Source organism: Odocoileus virginianus, chromosome 5 (genome assembly GCF_023699985.2).
Source record: "Odocoileus virginianus isolate 20LAN1187 ecotype Illinois chromosome 5, Ovbor_1.2, whole genome shotgun sequence".
NCBI classification, from domain to species: Eukaryota; Metazoa; Chordata; class Mammalia; order Artiodactyla; family Cervidae; genus Odocoileus; species Odocoileus virginianus.
Window position 1 is genome coordinate 78702514 of NC_069678.1, and position 20425 is coordinate 78722938.

The following is a 20425-nucleotide window of genomic DNA, read 5'->3' on the forward strand; positions in this document are numbered from 1 at the left end:
GTGCCCTTCTCTAAATTGAATGTAATATGATTTTCAGCAGGAAAACAGAACAGTTGTAGGGAAGAATAGATAGTATTCGGTAACGCTGGATGAGTAAGAGGGAATTTTAAATTGTGCTTACATAGGTAACTTGCATGGCATATGTTTGTTAATAAGAGAAAGAATTCCCCTTAAGATTTCCCCACAATTCTCATGATGTGAAGAAAAAATCCAGGGGAATATACATAAAGACTGATGAGCTCAGATGTCATTTCAGGCTAAGGCATGTTGTCAGTACATGTCTCTTGAAAAGATAACACGAGTTCTCCCAGGTGATGCAAGGTACAGCTGCAAATGGTTTTGAGATCTTATATTACAGACAATAGGCACCTTGCTATTGTCTCTATGAAAGGCTATTGATTTCAATTTAGAATAAAAACAAGTTCAGCTGGCAGGCAATAGGTGAATGCTCTGGTACACAGGACCCACTTTATAGTATCTCATGCGGCAGCATGGCTGATTCACCCTTGGACATTGAGACAACTTAATGAAGGACCTGGAAAGAAATTTCTTCTGGATTCTGGAGCTCAAGTAAGTGACCAGATTGTGAAAGATAGATATGGATAAGGCTATATTCCACCTCCTTAAACATGGTGTTAGGGGTTCTTTTAGCTCTAATTTTCTGTAGTATTTTGCCAATCTTTTCATCACAGACAAGTGGTACTTGTGGATTTGAAAAAGTAACAGATCGTGAGGTGTTTCAAAAGAGAAGATCTAGGGACTTCCCTGGTGGTCCAGGGGTTAAGAGTCTGCCTTCTACTGCAGGGGATACTGTTCCATCCCTGGTCAGGGAACTAAGATTCCACATCCCATGGGGCAAATAAAACCCATTAGCGACAGTGAAGATCCAACACAGCTGAAAAAAAAAAAAAAGGAAGATCTGCTTTCATACTTCATTTTTCAACTGCTGACAATTAAAGACCGATCCTATCTGTCCTGGGTCCCAGAAATGGAACCCCTTCCCTAGCCTCTTCTTTTAAAGACATCAAAAAAGCTTACAGTGATGCCAGTGCTTTAGATGCTATGGTAGGTATCCCCAGTGACGAAGAATCCTTTCCTTAAGTATAGGTGGTATTGTTATTAAATGTAAGTACCCCATAAAAGAGTATTACTAGTTTTAATTGTATTTGTAAAAGTAGATTAAAAAATTTAATGAGGTATAATTGAAATATAATAAATTGAATACTTTTAAAATGAATGTGTATAATTTTCTGTCTGGTTTCTTTAACTCAGCACTATCCTTTCAAAATTCACACACATGTAAAAATGATTCATTCCTTTTTATTACTGAGTTAATTACATCATATAGACATATCAAAACTTGCTTATCCATTTATCTGTAAGTAAAATTTTGAGCTATTTTCAGCTATTGAGTTTCACAAATAAAAATACCATGAATATTTGTTATAAGTCTGAACATGTGCCTTTATTTCTTTTGTAGCTTGTTTTGAAAAATGATTAATTATCTTTCATAAATTCAAAATTTAATGATTCTAAATAGGAATGAGAGGTAGTGGAGGGAAATATCAAAATAACTATGAGTCATTTAGAGATTACATTCCTTTGGAAATTGTAATCTGCTTTTCTGGGTGCTATGCCAACCCATTGCCTAATTTTATCCATTGATGTGAACTGTTTAAAGACTAGCATTGCTGATAATCATTTGTCATATCTATCAGATATGTACAATAATAAAATTTAAAGCACAATTACTTAAAATATTTTCACATGGGCTTTATAAAGTACAAATAGGACTTTTTTTTTTTTTCAATAGTAGCTAAATTGTGTTTAGTTTCAATAGCAGACAGATTTTGTTTCCCATGACCAGAGGAACTTCTTCCTTCAGCTCTTGACTCATTTTTTTAGCACACAGTTATGATGTGAATACAGTCTTACATTTCCCTTAAAGATATATAAATATTTGAACCCTTTTTTTCTTGTTATTATCTCATGTTTGTTTGGTTTTTTTTACTTACTGACTTCGTAATCCAACTCACGTGTTTCTTACTATGAGTTATAGGAGAGTTGCCAGATAAAATACAAGATACCTAGTTAATATTTCAGCACTCTTTCTTTTTTATAAATAATATACAAAATTGTTGACAAGCTATCTTAGTTCTATCATAATTTGATCTCATCTTAATTGTTCAAGGACATAAATCCAGAAAAGACTCCCCTTATTTTATCATGCATATTTAAGCATTCATGCTTTTGTGCTTGCCATTTTTTATTCCCTCCCCTGATTTATTCACTTAGGATTTTTTTTTTTCTGCTCCATTTGTTACACGCACCATAGGAAATGCTCATCTAGTCAGTTAGATCATAAAGTGAAAGAGAGAAAAAGCAGAGTATGAATTCATGGGAAAGAGGGATTAACAAGGCCTCTCCTGATAAGAACCAAGTGGGGAGAGATGGTAAAATTCAGACATTTGCCTGAATACTGAGATGGGTTATACTATGAAAGGAGTCCCAAGTTGTACCTATCGATGATCTTGATTTAATTTTGAGTATCCTGACATTTCCTGCCTCATATCTCATAGTCTATGACTTTTTACTTGTCTCTTTTTCCAGGCATGATGAAGCATAAATCCTCTTCTTTTTCTGGGTCCTGTGTGAGCTTTCTTCTTCTACAAGTGATGATATCAACTTCAGGTAAGAGCATCCACTCTCTTTTTACTGAGTCACAGCTGTGGAAAGAACCTAGAGCGGGTTTACAGTGTCCATTCTAGCATGTAAGGAGCTTGGAAGTCATTACTGTGGCCTACTATCAAGTAAAAAACTGAAAAAACTGAAAGTCAACAACTCTTCCTAGATTCAACAGAGAATTGAGATAATAGGACAAATAGCTCCTTCCCAAATTAGAGAGATACATAAGTGGATACTGAAGTGAAAGTCACTCGTCATGTCCAACTCGTTGCCACCCCATGGACTGTACAGTCTATGGAATTCTCCAGGCCAGAATACTGGAGTGGGTAGCTGTTCCCTTCTCCAGGGGATCTTCCCAACCCAGGGATCAAACCCAGGTCTCCCACATTGCAGGCATATTCTTTACCAGCTGAGCCACAAGGGAAGCCCAAGAATACTGGAGTGGGTAGCCTATCCCTTCTCCAGGGAATCTTCCTGACCCAGGAATCAAAACAGGAACTCCTGCATTGCAGGTAGATTTTTTACCAACTGAGCTATCAGGGAAGCCCTAAGTAGACAGAGAGACTCACAACTTCCCAGGCCATAAGTCTTTGTGGAAACCAGTACAAGGGTAGGAAAACCTAAACTGTAATAACTGAATTGCTATAGGCTCAGTGTGGGCAAGTCTGAAAGTTAAAAACTCCAAGAGGGCCCAATCATGAGAAAGCTCACTTTTGTGAATTTTACCTCCGTGGTTTTTACTAGGCTCTCACAGGGAATTTGGGGGGAAATGCCATTGTATTTCTAGCAGGGGGAGGGGAAGAGCAACTACTTTGAAATATGCTCTTCTTAGTAAGGCTTGCCCTCAAGAGACAATATTTTACCAGAACCTAACCTATTGGTATTTTCTCAGAGTCTAACTTCCCTGGGGGCAGGAAAACATCCAACTCCTGGCCGCTGTATCCTTTGTGTCCCATTAAGGAGGGATATGGTTTCCCTGGTGGCTCATGAGTGAAAAATCTGCCTGCAATGCAGGAGACACAGGAGAAATGAGTTTGATCCATCCTCCCTGGAGGGGGCCATGGCAACCCATTTCAGTCTTCTTGCTGGGGGAATACTATGGACAGAGGAGCCTAGCCGGCTGCAGTCCAAGGGGCTGTACAGAGTCAGACAAGACTGAAGGGACTGAGCACACACACGCAGCAAGGAGGGATACCACTGAGAAGCGCTTATGAAGCTCAGAGTCAGGGACATAGGCTCACTAAAAGACTGAAATCTAATCACAGAACAAGGATATCTCCCCTACTGCTAACTTACCACTAACTCACTAAATGCCTTTAATCAAAGTTTTTGCTCCCAGTGCATCATGTGTGGCTTCCAACAAAATATTACAAAGCATACTAGAAGGCAAAACATCAGGTGGAAGGGTTAGAGCAAAGTATCAAAATAAGAAATTGATATGGCAGGATTGTTGGAATTGTCAGATTAGATTAAAATAACTGTGGCTAATATGCTAAAGGTTCTAATGGGAAAGTAGATGACATGCAGGAACAGATAAGCAATGCAAGCAAAGAGATGTAAATTCTAAGAAAGAATCAGAAAGAAGTCATAGGGATTAAAAACACTAACAGAAATGAAGAATTCCTTTCATGGGCTCATTAGTAGCCTGGACATGGCTGAGGAAAGAATCTTTGAGCTTGAGGATTATCAGCAGAAACTTTCAAAATTGAAAACCAGGCAAAGAGTAAAAAAAAAAATGGAAGAGAAAAATCTAAAAACTGTGGGACAACTAAAAATATAAAATGGAATCCTGGTACGAAAAGAAAAAGAGAAACAAATAGAAGAAATATTTGAAACAATAATGACTGAGAGTTACACACTTTAAATACACAATTTTTTGTTATTCAGTTCAGTCACTCAGTCATGTTCAACTCTTTGTGACTCCATGGACTGCAGCTTGCCAGGGCTCCCTGTCCATCACCAACTCCTGGAGATTGCTCAAACTCATGTTCATTGAGTTGGTGATGCCATCCAACCATCTCATCCTCTGTTGTCCCCTTCTCCTCCTGCCTCCAATCTTTCCCAGCATCAGGGTTTTTCTAATGAATTGACTCGTCACATTAGGTGGCCAATGTATTGGAACTTCAGCTTTGGCATCAGTCCTTCTAATGAATATTTAGGACTGATTCTTCAATAAAGCTGGGGAGAAAGCCTATTTTGCATGATATTAGTATAGCAAGACTTGTTCTGTTTTGGTTACTATTTGCATTTAATAACTTTTTCAATCCTTTTACTTTCAACTTATTCAAGTCTTTGGATCTAAAGTGAGCCTTTTGCAGACAATATATAGTTGTATCATGTGTTTTTATACCTTCTGCCAATTCTGTCTGCTGATTGGAGAGTTTAGTCCATTTACATTTAAAGTAATGAATTTCTTCTGGTATTTTTATTCTTGTATATTTTATAGCTTTTTGCCACTCATTTCCTTCATTACCTACTTCTTCTGTGTCTAGTTGATTTTTTTGTAGTGAAATGTTTAGAAAGGGATATAGTCATAGCTGGACATATAGAATGGCCAGGTCAGATGATAAGAACTAGTATATCCTACAATGTGTAGCAACAAAGAAGTTGTTGGCCTCACATGTATCCTGGTTTTCCATCTTCCACAGAAAACTGGACAGTCACCATTCCCACGAGACACTTGGTGGCTGCAGTAGGAGGACACGCTGAGCTCAGCTGCCAGTTGTCCCCGCCGCGAAGCGCAGAGCATATGGAGGTGCGCTGGTTCAGAGGGGACGATTCCAAACTCGTTCACCTATACAGAGATGGCCATGGAGTGAGTGAAGAAGCTGCCCCAGAATATGTGAATCGCACAGAGTTTGTGAAAGAGGCCATTAGAGAGGGCAAAGTGACTCTCAGACTTCGTAATATCAGTGTTTCTGATGATGGATCATATCAGTGTTCATTTAAAGGTAGTGGCATTAATGATGTGGCCAGCATGAATCTGAGCATAGCAGGTAAGTTTCATGGTGGAATGTTGCATACCAATGCCCTTGTGACCCTGTAAGCTGAAATATATGAAAATATATCAATGTTTCTTTTTATTTTTTCACATTTTCAAACATGTTTCAAATACTATAATAAGAAAAATCTGTTTATCTAATGCAAGAATATACTATGCAGTGGACAGACAATGAAGAGTGATCAGAATTTGCCCAGTTTGTAATTTGGACGTGAATTTGAGTATTGCCTCTTCTTCTGTTGAAGATCACAAGGTTAATGAGACTCTTTTCAGATTTCCAATCCAATCTCAAAGCAACAACTGTCTTGATCTTTCTGTCCCATTTTCCCCAGCATTAGGCTTGGAAACACAAATCCATGTTCAGGCGCCTGGCACTGAGGGGCTCGTGGTGGACTGTAACTCAGGAGGGTGGTTCCCAAAGCCCCAGATGGAATGCAGAGACGGCAGAGGAGAAAGAGTTCCGCATTCATCAGAGTCCTATTCACAGGACGGAGCCAGATTGTTTCACGTGAAGACGACTCTTGTCCTTAGAAACCAGTCATGGGACAACATGACTTGCTACATCCGCAATCCTCTAACAGGTGAAGAGAAACGAACAAATATCATCCTGGCTGGTGAGTGCTTGTCAGAGGTTCGTTGTCAGTATATCAACATAAAGAAAAATTAATAGGATAATTTGAGTCATGAAAAAATGTTTTCATCTCCTGAGATGGGGAAGTTTGTGAAATGAGCCTATCTTAGAGATAAGACTTATAAGGAAATATCAACTGGGAGTTAGATAGTGAGTTTAAAGTTCTATGGAGGAGACCAGGCTTGAGACATATGTGAATGTCTTTAAGAAGAATATTTAAAACAATGGAATTGGACAAGATACAAAGTGAATAAGGATAGAAAAAATAAAAAACCAGGTTCCTAGAACTGAACTTTGGAGCATTCACCTTTTAGATGTCCTTTATTTTATTTTATTTTTTCCATTTATTTTTATTAGTTGGAGGCTAATTACTTTACAATATTGTAGTGGTTTTTGTCATACATCGACATGAATCAGCCATGGATTTACATGTATTCCCCATCCCGATCCCCCCTCCCACCTCCCTCTCCACCCGATTCCTCTGGGTATAGCCAGGACATGGAAGCAACTTGGATGTCCTTTAGATGACTAAGAGAAATCTGCAAATTATCTGAGTAGGAATAGGGAGAGAGGTAGGAGGAAAACACATAAACACAGCAGGCAAAAATGAATATTTAGAGGCATTTGTTTTGATCTCTTTTATCAATGGTAAAGAAGAATTTTCTTCAGAACCTGTTTTAAATCTTTCAAATGTTTCTTATTGTTTCACTAAAGATAGTTGTTTCCTATTCAAATTAGTAAGCATTATATAGATATATCTGGGCTTCCCAGGTGGCACAGTGGTAAAGAATCCACCTGCCAATGCAGGAGATAGCGGATGTGCATTTGATCCCTGGGTCAGGAAGATTCCCTGGAGTAGGAATTGGCAACTCACTCAAGTATTCTTACCTGGGAAATCCCATGGACAGAGGAGCCTGGTAGGCTACAGTTCCTGGGTAGCAGAGTCGGACATGACTGAGCATGCATGCACACTTGCATACATATTCAATCATTAATTTCAGACAGGATTGAAATTGGAATAGGCTATAACATAAACATAATAGCTGAGAAAAAAACTGTATCATAAGCAATTAAATTAATATTTAAAATTGAATCATGTAATAGTTAATAATTTTGAAAAAAGTGGCTTTTATAGGCTGTGTGAACAATATTGTTAAAACTTTTCATATCCCATGTAATAAATACAGCTCTGACTTTTATCTAATTCACAAATATTCATATAGATTAAAAATTTAACATAAAATAAATATGAAATCTATAAAAACACTGCAAGTTAAGCTTTATTTTCCCTGAAAAACTGGCCCCCAAAATGTTGTTGCTAATATTAAAAAATATCAAATATGTGCTAAATATGCAACAAAAAGGCACATATTTATGGATAATGAATTTCCTTAATTGGAAACTAGAACAAGGACTAATAATAAGAAGGTCAATCCCAATGAAAATCTGGAAAAAGTAACATGTGCTTAACATTAGCCACAAAATTTCATCACAAGGTAAATACAGAACTTCTATGAAATATAGCACATATTCTGCCTGAAAGACCTCAAAAAGAGATAAATATCTGTGGAGGAATAGTCAGTTTTTAACAGGAATATTCACCTCCTTGAAGACAAAAATAATCCAAAATTAATATAATTATTTAAGACATTACAGAAAGAAATTCCTTGGAAGTCTTTAAAAATATGGATAAGGTAAGTTTGAAGTTAGTATGGAAAAATGAATATCTGTAAATGGCAAAAATAATTTTAAAAATGAGGAAGAATTTCCTTTATCAGATTAAAAACTGACTGACTATAATAAAGTAATTGTGAATAAATGTTAAACAGTTTGTGGCATTTCTAAACATAGAGTATTATGTGCTGTCACAGGAGTAGGCCATTTTATCAATGCTAAAACTAAGAAGGGCAGAAAGAGATTCAAATCATAAAAAACAGTATAACAAATTACGAAGTATAAAGTTTAGTGCTTTAAAAAAATGAAAAAGTTCCTATAAGATGTTAGAATAATTGTCAATATTTCTGGGAGAAAAAGACTCATACATATAATTATATACAGAAATAAATTACATATAGGTTAGAAGTCAAAAGTTAAAAGTGAAACAATAAATATTTTTTTAAAGAATTTTTTGTTGTGGACCATTTTGAATGTCTTTATTGAATTTTTTACAATATTGCTTCTGTTTTATGTCTTGGGTTTTTGGCCACGAGGCATGTGGGGTCTTAGCTCCCCAACCAGGGATCAAACTTACAACCTATGCCTTGGAAAGCCAAGTTTCAACCACTGGGCCACCAGGGAAGCCCCAACAATAAACATTTTTAAGGGATATACCATATACCTAGTATTAAAGAGACCTTATCAAGAAATGCAGAGCATAAAAGTAAAGAAATGTCTATTTGTCTCCATTATCTTTACACCCTAAGAACTCACTAGAGACAGTTTTGAGGCTATCTTATAGCCAGTGAGCTTCTCAGCCACAAGCAGGGTGTACAGGATTCTGCTTGACTGTTTCCTTTATAATTAGGAAACATTTGCACTGGAATTGTTAATAAAAAATGAGAGTGAGAGTGAGGGATGGAGAGAGAGAGACTTCCTTCTATCAACTATAGCCTCAAATTAAATTCTATCCCCCAAACAAACTCAATTCCAGGCTCTGTATTTGCCACTAAAACAGCTCCACTGAACTTTAGCCCCCACCCACATACAAAAAAGTAAAGAAAACAGGACCTAAAAGAGAATCTTGCTTTATTAGCAGTAAAATTCCTAATCCACTGGTGCTCTGTGTTGTGGGTTTATTGATCTTCAAATGGCTCTGCCCTTTCTTTCAGGCGATCTGTTTTACCCAGACCACATTTGGATGATATTCTCTGTATCGCTTCTGTTCGTGATATTGTTTTTGACTATTGTCCTCTCTTGTCAATGTTTCACAAAAGGAGGTTACTGCTGCAACGAGTGTGGAGTCATTAACGGAATCTCTCTTAATGTGATGTGTAAGTCACATGGGGTGTTCAGGCAAAACTGTACAACATTTGTCAATTATGCCAATCATAGGAAGATTTAGAGCTTGTTTCTCACTTTAGAAATGTTGAACTTCACATCTCCTAATTAGGAACTTCCCAGGACAATGCTGTTTTAGGAAGGAGGTCAGTATAGATGTTTCCTGAGTTGTTCGGACCCACAGTTAGTTCTATGCCCTCAAGGTAAGGGCTTTCTCTCTTAAGTAAATATTCAATCAACATGAAGTGAATCCAGTGTCTGCCTCACTCAAAATCACTTTGTGATGGATGAATCCTGTGAGTCTTGCTCTAGAATACACTTAATTTGATGATAGTCTTTTTGCTTATGTAAGTTCTTATTAACTTTCAAGATATCACCTCCTTTTTAGAGCTTAAATAATGTCAACATGAAAAAGAGATAGGTCTCTAAATCAAAAAGTCCTTTATAACCAGACTCTTCCATCCGGTTTTGTGGTTAAACTGAATGAATGTATCATCCTTCTGAGTGAACATATCACTGAACGATAGTGACCCATTAGGTAAAAAGACATAGAACAATTTTAAAAACATTTCTTTTCCCAACTTATGTCCAGGCAAAATAGATTCTATATAGATGAGTAAGCTGCTAGATGGGGGATGTGAATCTAGCTATTGACTCTAGATAATTTTAAAGGAGATGAGTCAAAGGAGAAGATATAATCTATCGGACCCATTTCCCTACCTAATCCATAAAACCCTGTACCACATTTATTGGGTGCCTACATTATGCTAGGGATTGTATCAATAACATTCATTTTTCCAAAGTCACCTAAATTAATCCTAAAGGCCGTGCTTTTATTGTCACCATTTTATAGATGAAAATGTCACAAATCACAGCTTGTAAATGATAGAGACAAGACTGGAAGGCAGATGTCTGTGGTTCCAACCCTCATGCTCTGGTCATCATGCTTATTTGCAGTAACTGGTTTCAGGTTTCTGCTTGCACACCTTAATGATTGAGGAGGTTGTTATCTCAGGAAACATGCCTATTCCATAGTCACCATGGGAACTTTCTTCATTTTGGAAATAAAATCTATTGTTCCATGATTTCTACCAATTATATCACAATGAGTGGCTCTTCTCTGCCTTCCCCAGAGAAGACTTTTAAAGACTTGAGGTCATAATTTTACTTCAGTTGAGCTTCTTTGAGGAGTATCTCATTACTTCTGGTTATTTTCTTCTGGAAATTGATAGAGATCAAAGAATAAATGCATAATTATTTTAGTAGTATACGGTAACACTTTAATTATCTCTGCTAAACTTGTAGAAATAAGCCCCTTGACAGGGAAATTAAAGCTGAGGGGTTTAAAGTGTGTTTGCTTTTTTCAGTCACTTCGGTGTCACCATTGCTCCATCTGTCTAATCTCACAACCCTCAGAACGCCCAGAAATCTAATGAAGATCCCAGGACATCAGTCCGGTTCCCCCAGATTAATTCAGTGCTAGACTAGGTGGTGAGAATTAGGGGAAAAAACTCCTCTTAGTTCTGCTGGGTCCATAAGTCCAGTTTTACTAGGGTCAGCCACCAGCCACAAAGCAAACTCACATCCTAGCCCTACATAGGTTGAGTGGGCATGAAGCAATGACTATGCTTTTTCTGATAATGGTCCTTAGGTCAATGGTAACCCACATTCCTGCATTCCTCTTTCATTAATATAAACTCTCTCTGTTCTAGTGTTCCCATGTGACTGCCATGGTTGGTTGCGCCCAAGCGTCATTCAATTACTGACTTGTTTAGTCTTTTTTGGACTGCTCATTATATATCTGAAGTTCCGGAGACGAGGTAAATGGGCTTAATCACAGTGACTACTACTAAGAGCTTAACAGATCTCCTTTCCCTGGATATCTGTTTTCTTGGTGTTTAGCAAGAGCTGTATGACTTTTTCCTCATAACCAGGAAGATCAACAGTTTAGGTGACATCTCAGAGGACCAAATTCTGACACTGATTATTGTGGGTGTCAAAGACTGAAGCTGCTTTGGCCACCACCAGCGTTTTCAACTACACTTAAGGAAATAACTCCTTCTGCTATTAGGAATAAGAAGCATTCTGGTTTCAGAAAATATGACTGCATCCAGTCACTAATTTACTATGCCATTGTTGGTGTACCTTCATGACTCTAGGTCAAAGTTTCTTATCTATTTGAGGCTTAGAGTCTAGTTTGAAAATATAATGTTAGTATTAATCCAATTGCAGTGCTCACATATACCTCTTAAATCTGCATGCAGTTTCAGGAAGCTTATGAAATACTGAATTCTTTCCTTAGGCTTCTCTGGTAGCTCAGTTGGCAAAGAATCCACCTGCAATGCTGGAGACCTTGGTTCGATTTCTGGGTTGGGAAGATCCCCTGGATAAGGGAGAGGCTACCCACTCTAGTATTCCGGCCTGGAGAGTTCCATGGACTGTATAGTCCATGGGGTCGCAAAGAATCAGACACAACTGAGCGAATTTACTTTCTTTCCTTTGACTATTATGAAATATGGTTATCATTTAGAGGTGAAATTGATAAACTAATAAAATGATTTTATTATATATTATATTAGTTAATATATATATTTTTTTAGCACTTGGCAATTCATAATTTAGAGATTTCTAAGGAATATGTATATATGAGATAATTGCCATCTAATAAAGGCAAAGAAACCCTTTATTTTACTTGAGGCATTCTTGTCAAACCACAGAAGAGAATTTTAGAGAATTAGGGTGGTCACTAGTAGAACTTTCTCGGTTCCCTCTCCTCCCTTCCTCAAGGCTTCCTTCCTAGGCAGCCTTAAACCACAACATGCACAGTCCTATATTTCTAATCTGTCCACTGAAAATTGCAAACCTTGCCTCAGAAGTTATCAAATCAATGGATGGAAAGACCCTACTTTCTATTATGAAGAGGAAAATTAATGTTTGTTTAAACAAACCAAGCACTTGAATATGATGTTTGAGAAAAATAGTCCACCTAAGACAAAATTCCTCTAGACTTCTTAATTTGAACTAAGTCAAAACACTTACTCCTAAGGATTCTGTAGAGATAGACATGAGGAGCCAACAGACCAGGGTATAGACCAACTGAGTCTTTAAAAGAGCTGCCCAAGGAAATATAAATTATTTCTGATTGTAAAGGTTTTTTTCCCTCCTCAGGTATAATGATCACCTATCTGTGGTCAGCAATTTCTTTTAAATAAATACTTAGGAATTAAACTAGATCATATGTTGCTGTTGTTTAGTTTCTCAGTCATGTCTGACTCTTTTGTGACCCCATGGACTCGAGCCCACCAGACTCTTCTCTCAGTGGTATTTTCTAGGCAAAAATACTGGGGTGGGTTGCCATCTCTTCCCCACTCAGGGATCGAACACATGTCTGCTGCTTTGGCAGGCAGATTCTTTACTACTGAGCAACCAGGGAAGCACTGAATCCTGTGTTAAGTGAATTTTTTTAACTTTATAAGAAACCACTAAACTGTGTGTGCTATTTTACACATCACCTACAATGGATAAGAGAACATTTATTCCTCATGTTTTCCACTTTGGGTTTCCCTCAATCTTTCTAATTTTAGCTTAGTGTATTCAGTGGTATCTCATCTCAGTTTTAATTTGCTCTTCCTGAGCATTTCATATAAGTGGAATCGAATGATATTCACTCATCTTTGATTGACTCCTTTCACTTAGCATAATGTTTTAAAGGTCTATTCATATTTTAATATGTATTAATTCTTCATTCCTTTCTATTGCTGAATAATATTCCATCATATAAATATAGAACATTTTGTTCATTCACTGATCAGTTAATAATGCTTCTTGGTTTGTTTCCAATTTTGATTATTATTAATAATTCCATTATGAGTATTTGAGTATAATATTTTGAGTGGATATATGTCTTCATTTCTCTCAGATATACACCTAGGAATGCAATTGCTGGATCACATTAATTCTCTGTTTCACATTTTTAAATAACTGCCAAAATATTTTTCAAATTGGCTTTACTATTTGAAATTCTCACCACCACTGTGTGAGGGTTCCACTTCTACATATTCTCACCAACACTTATTATTGTATATCTTTCACTATTAGCCATAGAGTATGTACATTCATTTGTTGAGCTCAAGCATTGCTCTATATGATTTTTTATTTTCAATTCTCTACTCAAAATGGATTGGAGATCTAAATGTAAGATCAGAAACTATAAAACTCCTAGAGGAGAACATAGGCAAAACACTCTCCGACATAAACCACAGCAGGATCCTCTATGACCCACCTCCCAGAATATTGGAAATAAAAGCAAAAATAAACAAATGGGACCTAATTAAAATTAAAAGCTTCTGCACAACAAAGGAAACTATAAGCAAAGTGAAAAGACAACCTTCAGAATGGGAGAAAATAATAGCAAATGAAGCAACAGACAAAGAATTAATCTCAAAAATATACAAGCAACTCCTGCAGCTCAATTCCAGAAAAATAAAAGACCCAATCAAAAAGTGGGCCAAAGAACTAAAGAGACATTTCTCCAAAGAAGACATACAGATGGCTAAAAAACACATGAAAAGATGTTCAACATCACTCATTATCAGAGAAATGCAAATCAAAACCACAATGAGGTACCATTACATGCCAGTCAGAAGGGCTGCTATCCAAAAGTCTACAAGCAATAAATGCTGGAGAGGGTGTGGAGAAAAGGGAACCCTCTTACACTGTTGGTGGGAATGCAAACTAGTACAGCCACTATGGAGAACAGTGTGGAGATTTCTTAAAAAACTGGAAATAGAACTGCCATATGACCCAGCAATCCCACTTCTGTGCATACACACCGAGGAAACCAGATCTGAAAGAGACATGTTCACCCCAATGTTCATTGCAGCACTGTTTATAATAGCCAGGACATGGAAGCAACCTAGATGCCCATCAGCAGACGAATGGATAAGAAAGCTGTGGTACGTATACACAACGGAATATTACTCAGCCATTAAAAAGAATACATTTGAATCAGTTCTAATGAGGTGGATGAAACTGGAGCCTATTATACAGAATGAAGTAAGCCAGAAAGAAAAACATCAATACAGTATACTAACACATATATATGGAATTTAGAAAGATGGTAAAGATAACCCTGTATGCAAGACAGCAAGAGAAACACAGATACATTGAACAGTCTTTTGGACCCTGCGGGAGAGGGCGAGGGTGGGATGACATGGGAGAATGATATTGAAACATGTAAATTATCATATGTGAAACAAATCGCCAGTCCAGGTTTGATGCATAATACAGGATGCTTGGAGCTGGTGCACTGGGATGATCCAGAGGAATGGGATGGGGAGGGAGTTGGGAGGGGGGTTCAGGATGGGGAGCACATGTACACCCATGGTGGATTCAAGTTAATGTATGGCAAAACCAATATAATGTTGTAAAGTAAAATAAATAAATTAAAAGAAACAAACAAACAAAAAAGACAGGGGGGAAGTGGACTTTGAGAGTCAAAGGTGAAATAGATTGACATAGCCATGAACTCACCCCTTTTGCCTAAGTCCACCCAGATTTTCTCTTGTGTAGAAGAGTTTGTAACTCTAACATAGGGAATTCATGAGATCACAAAAACTGCCATATCATCATTGGGTAATGTCAGTTCAGTCATAGCCCTCTCTGAAACCAGACTCCAGAACTGTGAGAAGTAAATTTCTATTGTTTAAAAGCTAAAAAAAAAAAAAAAAAAAATCTCTAATAAGCAAAGATGTTGAAGAGATTTTCTTGTATTTATCAACTATTTGCATATTTTCTTTGGATAAATATCTAAATCATTTGCCAATTTTTAAATTGTGTTACTTGTCTTTTAACTGTTGAGTTGTATTTCTTTATATATTCTGGATACACAGGCTTTACCAGATACATGACTTGCTTCTGCTTTCCACATTCTGTAGGTTATCCTTTTGTTTCCAAAAAGTGTTCTTTTCCCTTTTTTCTTTCTTTTTTTTGTGTGTGGTCATACTACACAGCTTGTGGTATCTTAGTTCCCTGAAAAGGGATTGAACCTGGGTCCACAGCGGAGAAAGCGCCAAGTCCTAACCACTAGACCACCAGGGAATTCCCCCTGATGATGCTATGTGAGGCACAAAAGTTTTTCCAACTTACCACAGATTTAGTATCTTAAAACAACATACATTTATTATCTTACAGTTCTAGAGGTCAAAAGTCTGCATTGGATTTCACTGGGCTAAATCCAATATGTCACAAAACCTGCAATTCCTTCAGAAGGTCTAGGGAGAATTCATTTTCTTGCCTTTTACAGTTTCTAGAGTTGCATTCCTTGCATTTCTTGGTTAATGGATTATTTCCTACATTTTCAAAGACAGTAGAAATACATTTAAAAACTCTCTCAGCTGTATCTTCATATTGTCTTCTCCTCTGTGTATACAGTAAACTTCTGCCTACCTCTAAGAGTACTTGTGATTGAATTGGGCCCACCCAGGTAATCCAGGATAATATTGCCACCTTGAGATTCATAACTTAATGACATTTCTAAATGCTTTTTTATCACATAAGTTACCATACATAAGTTCCATGGGTTATCCTTGTTCAGTCGCTAAGTCGTGTCCAACTCTTTGTGACCCCATGGACTGCAGCATGCCAGACTTCCCTGCCCTTCACTAACTTCCAGAGTTTGCTCAAACACATATCCATTGAGTTGGTGATGCCATCCAACCATCTCATCCTCTGTCGTCCCCTTCTCCACTTGCCCTCAATATTTCTCACCATCAGGGTCTTTTCTAATGAGTTGGCTCTTCCCATCAGGTGGCCAAAGGATTGGAGCTTCAACTTCAGTGGATATTCAAGACTGATTTCCTTTAGGATTGACTGGTTTGATCACCTTGTCCACGGGACTCTCAAGAGTCTGCTCCAATACCACAGTTCAAAAGCATCAATTCTTTGGCGCTCAGCCTTCTTTACGGTTCAACTCTCACATCCATACATGACTACTGGAAAAACCATAAGCTTTGACTTATGACTTATGGACCTTTGTCTGCAAAGTGATGTCTCTGCTTTTTAATATGCTGTCTAGGTTTGTCATAGCTTTTCTTCCAAGGAGCAAACATCTTTTAATTTCATGGCTGCAGACACCATCTGAGTGATTTTGGAATGCAAGAAAATAAAATCTGTCACTGTTTCCACTTTTTCCCCATCTATTTGTCATGAAGTGATGGGACTGGATGCCATGATCTTAGTTTTTTGAATGCTGAGTTTTAAGCAGGCTTCTTCACTCTCCTCTTTCACCTTCATCAAGTGGTTCTTTAGCTCCTCTTTCCTTTCTTCCATTAGAGTGATATCATCTGCATATCTGAGGTTGTTGTTATTTCCCCTGTAACCTTTATTCCAGCTTGTAATTAGATATTGAATATCTTTGGGATTCATTTTTCAGTGTAGAGAATCTCATGGACAGAGGAGCCTGGCAGGCTACAGTCCATGGGGTCACAAGAGTCAGACATGATTTAGCAACTAAACCACCTCCACACGTGTGCTACCCTTCATGAGGGAAGAATGTCTCCAAAAACAAAGCTGTAAGCCTAGAAGCTAAAGTCATGAATCATACATGTTTATCCTCAAGACTTGAAACCTAATGGAGTTTTCCCAGCTGACCTTTGAAGTTACTTGGGAGCAGTGACTACTTTTTCCTTTTCATTTTCTTCACAATTCAATGAGAATGGATAAATATTCTCCTATACCTGTTGCACCATTATATTTTAGGAGTAAATAATTGGTTTTCTAGTTCCATGGTCCCAAGGATAAAAGGCTTCCTTTGTGGCTCAGCTAGTAAAGAATCTGCCTGCAATGTGGGAGACCTGGGTTCAACCCCTGGGTTGGGAGATTCCCTGGAGAAAGGAAAGGCTACCCACTCCAGTATTCTGGCCTGAAGAATTCCATGGACTGTATAGTCCATGGGATCTCAAAGAGTCGGACACACCTGAGTGACTTGCACTTACACTTTTCAAAGATGAAGAGGAATGTTGCCACAGTGTGGGTTATACTTACAAAGCCTCACTCCTGAATTTATTTAGATTGTTGGTCAATTTTTGTTCCTTAAAGTTGTGGGACTGAGGTCCCATTTCCTTATCAGCTGTCAGCCCGAGGATTGCAGCCTGCCTGGATTTCTTCACATTCTTTCCATGTGGCTCTTCCAGCAAGGGTGGGTCAAGTCCATTTCATCATTTGACTCTCTCTAACCTTGCATTCTGCCACATCTCTCTGACTTCAGTCTTAAAAAGTCTCTGATTTAAGGACTCATATAACTATATTGGATCTGCATGAATAAACTTGAATAATCTCCCTATGATAAGGTTCATAACCTTAATTACCTCTGCAAAGTTTCTATTTCCATGGAATGTAACATATTCACAAGTTTCAGGTATTGGGACACAGATGCTTTTAGGGGCCTATTCTGTCTACAACAGTCTAGCTCCCAAAGATTCACGTTCCTCCCAAACATAAAAGCCATTCTGTTCATCCAAAGGTTTCATCTTATAAACTCAACACAAAGTTGATAAGAAAGAAGATTATAAAAAAAAGTGTTAATGAATCTATTTTATATAGTTATTGTAAGGATTAACTGAATTAATCCATTTAAGTGGTAGAACAATGACTTCTAAAGAATAAATTTTCAGCATTAGTAATATTAAATGCTATTTCTTGAATATTCTCTCCCCCTAATTCACAACTCAACTAATTTTTTTTTTCAGTCTCTATTTCAGATCCTTTGTTTCCCTTGTACAATGACTGGATGCGGGATATGGCAATGCTTATAGCTTGTCCAATGGCATTTTTCAGTCTATTAATCATTGTTTTAAGCATGAAGCTAAGAGGTAAGTGGGTGGGGAGAGTCTTGACTCTGAGGCTATCATTTTTCCAGAACTTATTTATTTTCTATTCCCTGAAAAGGCCCACTTCCCACCTGGTTATCAGCCCAAGGTTCATCCTGTTTCCAGAGAAAAGACAAAGGCCGAAATCTATGTTTTGTGAAGTTATACATTAACATACTATGGTTACTTAATAACTAAGGATAAGTTATAGCCCTTCAAGTGTGCAACCAAAGAGTGACTCAAGCTTCTTTTGCCCTTTCTTTTGGCTAGTAACACACAGAATCATAGCTGTGCTTCTCAGACTTATTACCCTTCTCCTGTCATATGTGGCAATTTTTTTGTTGACATCTCTATCTCCAGCACCCCCCCCAAAAAAACACAATACATATCTCTCCAAGCACATCTTGTGACATTGCTTTCCACATAGATCAATTTAACCTGCTCTTATACATTATTCCATTCATTGAAAGTTACTAAGACTTGATACTACTTGAATATTAACTCTGTTCATTCACCCTGTTTTCTTGAACAAATCTCACCATTTCTCCGTCTTTGTTCACCCAAAGAATCCCAAGCAATAGGTATTAAGCTAGAGATGTATCTGATTTTGTTGCTAAAATTTTGTTTCTATTATAAATGAAGGCCAAGAAACCTCAGATAATGATCTTCCCTTCAAAATTTCCTGTAATCAGATTGCAACTCAAAAGCCATGAGTAATCATCATTGCTTTCTTAGTATAATTTTTTTCGTAACATTAAATGAACATTGACATTCAATGTGTATCACTAGATGTCAGAAGAAACAGTAATGTATATAGAATGCTGAGGACAAAATGAGCTTTGAGCCTACAATTTTGTCCATTTCAAATAATTTCTCATAAGTAAAAATAAAAATTAGTCAAGGACTTACAGAATATACCATTACTGTAGACTCTATGAAAATTATCTAAGAAAAAAATTTCCCCAAATGGAAATGACAATGTTTAAAATATTAGGTGATAATAAATAAGAAATATGAAAAACAATTTAATCAATAAAATATTAACAATAAATAGTTATATTATGGTTGCAAAATAATGACTACTTAAAGTAATTTGAAAATATATTAATAACCTAGTTGCTGAACATCAGTGGTTGCTAAAATCACAGAAAGAGAAACCACCAGAGATTATATTATTCTGCATGTTAAGCACAAAATACTACTTATGATGTGTGTTCTTGGCAAAAAAAAAAGGAAGCAAAAGAAACCTGAATCAGATTAAACCTCCCTTTTAACCTCCAATTTACAGGACATAAAGAACAAGATGAATACACTATACAAAGTGACAGAGATGCAATCCACCAACTGTAGAAATGAAAAACACTACAGAACAAATGAGAAAAATTCTTCAATAATTATGTTGCAAATGTATACAACTTCAGTGTAATCCCTACCAATGTCTCAATGAAAGTTTCTACAAAGATAAAAAATCAGTCAATGCTTCCACCTTTTGCTTTTGTATTTGCCATGAAGTGATGGAGCCAGATGCCATGAACTTAGTTTTTGTTTTTTTTTTTTAATATTTGGTTTTAAGTCAGCATTTTCACTCTCCTCCTTCACCCTCATCAAGAGGTTCTTTACTTCCTCTTCACTTTCTGCCATTAGAGTGATATCATCCACATATCTGAGGTTGTTGATATTTCTCCTGGCAATCTTGATTCCATCTTGTAACTCATCCAACCCGGCATTTCTCACAATGTGCTCTGCATATAAGTCAAATAAACATGGTGACAATAAATAGCCTTGTCAAACTCCTTTCTCAATCCTGAACCAGTCAGTTGTTCCATACACGGTTCTAACTCTTACTTCTTGATTGGCGTACATATACGAGAAGATGCTGAACATCATAAATTATGAGGGAATTGTAAGTGAAAACAACCATGAGATAACACTATACACTGTTAAGAGGGGATAATATCCAAAACTGGCTTTTCAAAACTGGCTCAGTGGTAAACAATCAGCGTGCCAACACAGGAGATTCAGGAGGCGTGGATTCGATCACTGGGTCGGGAAGATCCCCTGGAGAAGGAAATGGTAACCCATTCCAGTATTCTTGCCTGAAAAATTCCATGGACAGAGGAGTCCAGTGGGCGATAGTCCATGGGATCATAAAGAGTTGGACGTGACTGAGTGACTGAGCATGGGATATCCAAAACACTAACAACACCAAATGTGTTGACCATGGGGAACAAAAGGAATTCTCAT

At 37.2% G+C, this 20425-nt stretch overlaps 1 protein-coding gene across 2 annotated transcripts; it reads left to right on the plus strand.

The window, feature by feature from the left end:
• The first annotated feature begins 274 nt into the window (after positions 1–274).
• On the plus strand, positions 275–19952 carry LOC110122253 (selection and upkeep of intraepithelial T-cells protein 7-like). 2 transcript variants are annotated; one of them, XM_020869686.2, is made up of 8 exons: positions 275–570; positions 2611–2691; positions 5334–5681; positions 6019–6300; positions 9146–9307; positions 11027–11134; positions 18062–18184; positions 19470–19952. In XM_020869686.2, the coding sequence occupies exons 2-8, from the start codon at positions 2613–2615 to the stop codon at positions 19529–19531; spliced, it is 1164 nt and encodes a 387-aa protein (XP_020725345.2). In that variant the 5' UTR covers positions 275–570; positions 2611–2612; the 3' UTR covers positions 19532–19952. The 2 variants fall into 2 exon arrangements, with proteins under 2 accessions (XP_020725345.2, XP_020725344.2); XM_020869685.2 differs by lacking the exon at positions 275–570 and having other exon boundaries at positions 2514–2691.
• Positions 19953–20425: the final 473 nt, after the last annotated feature.